At 40.9% G+C, this 6802-nt stretch overlaps 1 protein-coding gene across 1 annotated transcript in view; it reads left to right on the forward strand.

Moving 5' to 3' along the window:
* The window catches only part of shank3a (SH3 and multiple ankyrin repeat domains 3a), a 118398-nt gene extending 112970 nt beyond the window's left edge, over window positions 1-5428 (forward strand). The window contains exons 27-28 of the mRNA XM_029522747.1: window positions 14-143; window positions 4559-5428. Of these exons, the coding sequence (XP_029378607.1) occupies window positions 14-143; window positions 4559-5129 (701 nt within the window). The 3' untranslated portion in view covers window positions 5130-5428. The remainder of the gene's footprint in view (window positions 1-13; window positions 144-4558) is intronic.
* The last annotated feature ends 1374 nt before the right edge of the window (window positions 5429-6802 follow it).

Genomic DNA, 6802 nt, shown 5'->3' on the forward strand with positions numbered 1-6802 from the left:
GCAGATGAAGGAGCCAAACCATCTGTTATGGGGGAGCTCAGTTCACGGTTACAGCAGCTAAATAAAGACACTAGGTCACTGGGAGAGGAACCACTGGGGGCATCACTTGACCCAGGAAGGAAGTCACCTGTGGCAGGTGCCAGGTAAGGGAAAATGTCGAGAAAAGCTGTATTTAATACTGGGTGACAGAATAAGCAGCTTGATAGCAATAATTTCAAGTTTCATTCATATGTTGTGTTCACATGGTTCACTTGTCAAACGCTGTAAGTTCAGTTAACTGATTTTATTTTAAAAGCCCATTTGAAAAACAAACAAAAGAAACACATAGGCTCTTATTTATTATTTAAAAGCAAGTAAATTTTATTACAACAATTAAGTGTATGTTGTTCTGAAATCACATTTACAAAAAACTCATATTCTACAAAAAACTGAGTCCTTTAGTCTAACACCAGCAGTTTAAGATTTATTTTTGTACAATATGTGGTTTTGCTCACATTTTGAAATATAAAAGTCCACTCAGATTGTTAGTAATAATGAGATCAGAGGTCACAAATTCTGCTGGCATCAGCTTCCCCTGTGTTATTAGTGAGTTGATATGTGCTATAATTTTCCGTGAGCCATACAGTCTATAGGAACTTCAGAAAGCACGTGAGGAATATAAAAGAAGCAAACACAAATTTGCTTACACAATTACCAGGAAATCCATAACCTTCTGAAGCACATTAGTGTTTTATGTCTGTTTCCTGTGGGTTTCTTTGTTCACACTATATCTGAAAGTGCATTGAAGTCGTTTATATTTCTGCAGATGTGAGGACACCGAAGAGAGTAAACCTTAAGGTTATAGCCCATAGGGTAAACCAAGCTTTTTAATTATTTTTTTTTCAAAGCAAACCTCTCAACTAATACCATTGACAAAAAAATGTATTTTCATTTGAACGTTATTTGTTACCTTGTTTGCATCAGCTGATTTCTTAACCACTTCCCCAGAATCTTTCAGAATAAAAAGTAGGTGCACTCGATAGTAGTTAGTGTAGGTGTGTGTGTGTGTGTGTGTGTGTGTGTGTGCGTGCGCGCATGCGTGCACACGTGTGTATGTGGAGTAGATTATCTGTTGGTGCAAACAAGGTAACCAGGCTTGGAGGCATGCACTTTCTAAAAATCTATCCTCATGTCACAAACTTTCTATTGGGTTCTAACCTTTGACCCTCAGAGTAGTTACCCTTCAGCTTTCCTTGTTCAAATAACGCAAAATACATCCTTATTCCCCCCAGCTCTTTGGAACCATCACTGATATACAGAGTTGAAACTAGTTTGTCACCAGACCCTCCCCACAGTAATATCAGTGATAACCTCAAAGTTTTAAGGATGTATTTCCAGAGGTATTTGAACATGACTCAAACATAATGGTGTGCAGCGTAAAAACATCCCACACATCCATTAATAACCATGTTAACAATGCGCCAACAGAGGTCGTGTGGCGTAACTGTCAAATAAATGGTGGAATCTTCTCTCTTGGTCTACTCGTGATGTGTTCCACTTTGGGGGGTTTTCTCAGCTGTACGATAACCTGCCTCCACCTGGTCTTGTTTCTGTGACTTGGCAAGTTGGGAGTTAAAATCAGAAGAATAATTCTGCTTTCATTGGTTGTCTGTTGTAGTTTTACCTTTACTCTTGTACCATTTGATGGTGATTTGACTGTGCTGTGAAGAGAAGTAGTGATTCATCTATAACATCTCTGTAATGAAGATGGAAAAAAACACCAGACTTCCCTGCTGATTAAAGAGAATGCTGCAAGATATGAATGGACAGTCTAAGATTAAAACAGGATAAAATGTCTTTTTGTCATTGATCACTAAAGGCTAACCAAAAATGGCTCTTCGTGCTACCAATGGCACTAGTGGTTAAGTTGTAAGGACAACTGTCCTTGGGGCACACAACACAAGCGAAGGGGGCTATTGCTACTCCACAGCAGCTCCACAAATCAAGCACAGCCATGTATTAATTAGAAGTTAGTAGTAGAGATTGTTAGGAAATGCTTTTTAAGATGTTTTATAGTCTCACCCATTATTTTTATCACAATAGAGTTGGAAAGAAAAGCGTAGCACAATGTAGCGTTTGGGTGACATGTTACTGTGGTCACTATGTGGCATCGAGCCAACATCGACACCGTGATGGACCGATTTCTGCGGATGGATAAGCTGATCATCATATAAAGCATATCATAAAATCCACAGTTTTGATCAGGCTCGCCCTTCCAGATGTGATGCAGTCTAATTCATTCACCACCATCTTCATTCTGACAGTTGATTTCCGTTGGCTAAAGATTATCATGCACACCATTATTTCTTTCTCTATCACTCTCTTCTGCATTTTTGTCTCTTCACCTCCTGTAGCATTTCACTTATAATGTTGGCATCCCTGCACCCTTAGCTGTAATATTTCTCCATCACTTGCACAGTTTGCCCCATTTAAGCCCACTCAAAAACCGCATAAGCTGCTGTATTTTGACCCTCTTTTATCCACCTTGTTCACATGCTCTTTCTCACAGCTTTGGGCGGTTTAGAAACCTAAGGTTCTCATTTCATTTCCGTTGTGCTTTTCAGTCTTTTTGGTTTTCTTTTTTTTATTCCACAGTTCATGTAATTTGCATTTGCTTTGTCTTGTTTTTCAGTGATTGTGTTGAGGATGGCCATGGTCCCTGACTGTCTTGCTTATTGGATACTGTAGGTTTCTCAATAAAACAGATCATAATATATTGCAAATTGTACTCATTATCTATGTACATGTTTAGATGTAGATGTAGATATAAATATTCACACTACACCATCAGGTGCAAAAACAACCACAAAAGTCAAGGGACATGTGCCCTCTTGTCATTGTTGTTTTTATTTGTTTGTTGTTGTTGGGTTTTTGTTTTGTTTTTTTTGTTTGTGCAGTGTTTGATATGTGAATAGTGTGCTCATATCTCTCAGGTAGCCCAATGGTCAGACCTTCCATGCTAAAGCCTATTCTGCTGCCTTTGTCATGCTACCGCATAGCAACTGCACACTTGCACAAACACACACACACACACACACACACACACGCATTCATACACTCACACTTGTGAACAGCTGTAAAGCATTTCAGAGACAGCAGAGTCGGCTGCAGCAGATTATCAGTCTGATTGGCAGGCTGCGTCTCATGGAGTGATGCTAACATTCTCTCCCATTGCTCTCTCTCTGCTCACCTTGCATGCTCCGCCCTGCTGCTCTGATCTGATTGGTCTAGAACTGACTGTGCGCCCAGGAGGGCAGGACGACTGTGTAAGTGCGCATGGAGCTCATCTCATATCCGCCGGCTGCCTGTTGTCTGATCATCTTTCCAACATGTGCGCTGCCTGGCTACCTTTGTCCCATTGCACTCTTTAGTCCGAATCTCATCCAAGTCAAAACCTCCAAACACAGCGTAGGGAAAACAGGTGCCGTGCCTGTACATGAAACACTTACTAACGTGCATGAAGAAAAAGTAGACCTCTCCTTTCTGCCTCTCTCTGCTTGCACCAAGTTAGACCAAACTCATGTTAGTCCAAACCTCCAAGCCATCCCTCTTCTCCCTATCAGACCATCGTTTCCTCCATTAGTTCACAAACATAGTAATGAGTCTCCTGAAGCTGTTTCACAAATCTATACATGTGTAGTTTTTTAAAGGAGTGTCACATGAACTAGCTTTTTTAGTAGCTGGAGTGACTGTTGCTTTAATGATCAGATTCTCCCTGCTAGAGAATTACTGCTTGATTTTATGAGTGTTGTTCTCCCTCTCTGTGATGGAGACGGTAAGGTTTGGTTGATTGGTAAAAATGAATGCATTTAATGAAGTGTTAGCAGCACCTCCAACACAAATGAACATTTTCAAGACATAGCTGTTTCAGAGCTCTTATTATCAACTCTGCTTTCTTAATTACTAATTTGTCACAGAAAGACATTTTATGATAAGTAATTTTTCTTGAGTGATAAGTTGTGCAAAGCTGGAAGCCAAATAGGAAATTAAATCTTTACATGCGCTTATCGTGTCCACCTGAATGTATTTACAGAATATGTGTGTGCATGTTTGTAGTGTATTTGACATATTAAAATGAGAAATCAGGCAAATTCTTAAGAATGACTTTAATCTTTTATTAAAGTCATGAAAGGAAAAGGATGAAGGGAAAATGTGTGTGGAATAGGAGTCAAAGCAGAGCTTAATCCTCCAGTGCTGCTATATTTTTCCTGGAATGGTTGATGTATAACTTGAAAGGATGATGCAAGTCCTAAGTGACATGTCATGATTGAAGATTTTTATCTAAAGCTGGAAACAATCTCAGAAACTGATGTTACGAAAGTGGCTTGCTGCCGTGAAGCTGCTTTAATGTGACATCAGCTTGGTCTTTCTAACAGTATTTAACCTCTAGCTTACACTAACTTAAGCCTTAGAAGAGCTGACAACAGTTTATACATACAGTCTAAAGTGCTCTGACTTTATACTTTCCCTTTTAACCTGTAATCACACTAATCTTGCTGTCTTTCTATGTGTCCATCAGACTTTTCAGCAGCCTAGGCGAGCTCCACACCATTTCTCAGAGAAGCTATGGCACCACCTTCACCATCCGCCCCGGCAGCCGTTACCCTGTCACCCGACGCACCCCCAGCCCGGGGTCAGGCTCACCTGACCGGGGCGACCCTCTTGGACGATTCTCAGGCTTCGGCCTACCACCCTCACCGACTACACCGCCACAAACCATCCTCAAATCCTCCAGCCTCAGCCTTCCCCAGGAGCCTAAAGAGGTCCGCTTTGTAATGAGGAGCTCCAGCGCTCGCTCCCGCTCTCGCTCCCCTTCCCCATCACCCTCCCATTCCCCCGGCCTTGGGTCGCCGCTTTTAGCCCTCCGGCCCTTCCACCAAAAACCCCTCCACCTCTGGAACAAGTACGATGTTGGAGACTGGCTGGAGAGCATCAATCTGGGGGAGCACAGAGCAGGGTTTCAGGAGCATGAGATCGAAGGCTCTCACCTCCCAGCTCTCACGAAGGATGACTTTGCAGAACTGGGAGTGACACGAGTTGGACATCGAATGAATATTGAGCGAGCACTAAAACAGCTGCTAGAGAGCTGACCCCTGCCCTGAGACACAGCAACAGTTAGAGAGAGAGATGAGGATAGAACAGGGAAGATATAGAGTTGAAGACAAGAAAGAAAAGGAGCTGCTCCTCTTTTACTCTGGCTGCTTTATGTTCTCATCACAAATGTCTAATTGTCGTCCTTCGCGGCACTTTAAGTTCCCGGTCCGCATCAATACCCTGCACTGAAGAGGAGGACACAATATATTTGTCCCCTTCTACTAGGGCCTTAGTGTCTGCCTACCTTCTTGCCTGCAGCCAATTAGATCAGACCTCAAAATGGGCTCTGGTGTTTCTTCGCCATAGAAAATCGCATGAGCTCCAATTAAAACATTTGATTTGGAAAATCCTTAGTTGTTCCCTTGATAAAACCCACACTTTGTCTCTCACTTCCCCCTCCTTTCCTCTCTACCTCTATCCTTTCATCTATTAGGCCTCTGAAAGCCTTTTGCAGTTTGAGTAAAGGAGGAGGAGGAAAATCTTTTGTTCCAAACAGAAAGCTCAGTTGCCTTTCAAAATTTATACAGAGACCAACAACGATAAACACAGGACTGTGGACATGTTGCTAACGCAGCTCTGAAAAGGTGCGTCTTCTCTATACCTGCTGTTGTTTTTAAACTGAAGACTTTAGAGCCCAGAAGATGAGCTCCACCAAGAAAACCACTGGAGAGAACCACTCCGCCTTGGTACCCAGACTGTGCTATCTATTATATTTGGAGAATGTTTAACCAACACTCGTGGCTTTTTTCATAATCAATTTTTTGGTTTTCCAAAGGGAATATTATATATAGGTATTATATAATATGATAAATATGTATCTAAATATAGCTTTCAGAAGACAATGTTACAAAGAGAAAATGTAATAATTTGCGCCTGTTTTTGGTTTTTAGTATAGAAGGCAGAGAGAAATCTTTAAATTTATTCCACCAATAGTTTACTCATTTTTACCAATTATATACATAAATATACATATATATATACATACATATATATATATATATATATATATATATTTTTATTTATTTACTTATTTATTTGAAAGAAAAAAGTATATAGATATGGAAATGAAATTTACAACTTTCCTCATGGTCACCCTTTTCTTGAACCGTAGCATGACGAGTTGCATCATGGTCTTGAACAGAGTTTGTTGTTTGTATTTATTTTCTTATGGTCTTCCTTCATACTAAAGGGCATCCCGTAATGTGAGGTTGAGACCCCAGTTGACGCCCATCCCTACTGCTTCAGCTACAGATCTTGCCAATGTAGCTCTGTCTCTGATTTATCCTCCTAATGAGACAACTATTTGGTAAACGGGGCTCTTCATCTTATGCCTGTTAATCACTCAGGGATGGAAGTTTGGGGCACTAGCATGGAGAGGTTGCTGGCCGTTGTTTTAATACTATCCATTTCAATTCTTATCTGTATGGACACTTTAATACCACTACTGTCTGAAAAATGTTAGAGGGCTAGTAAAAAAAAATTTCCATCCCTGCAACCCCAGAGGATGCTATTCAGACTGGGTCAGCAATAGCGAAAGAAGGTCAGGAAAAGGAAACATTGGGGTGTTTCTCATCACCTGCAGAGAGGAAATGACTGTGGAAATGGTGGACAACGGAACCATTTAAGATCTAAGAAAAAGGAATCATTAATTAAGCTCCTACTGTGTGGA

The sequence above is a fragment of the Echeneis naucrates genome, chromosome 16, assembly GCF_900963305.1.
Source record: "Echeneis naucrates chromosome 16, fEcheNa1.1, whole genome shotgun sequence".
NCBI classification, from domain to species: domain Eukaryota; kingdom Metazoa; phylum Chordata; class Actinopteri; order Carangiformes; family Echeneidae; genus Echeneis; species Echeneis naucrates.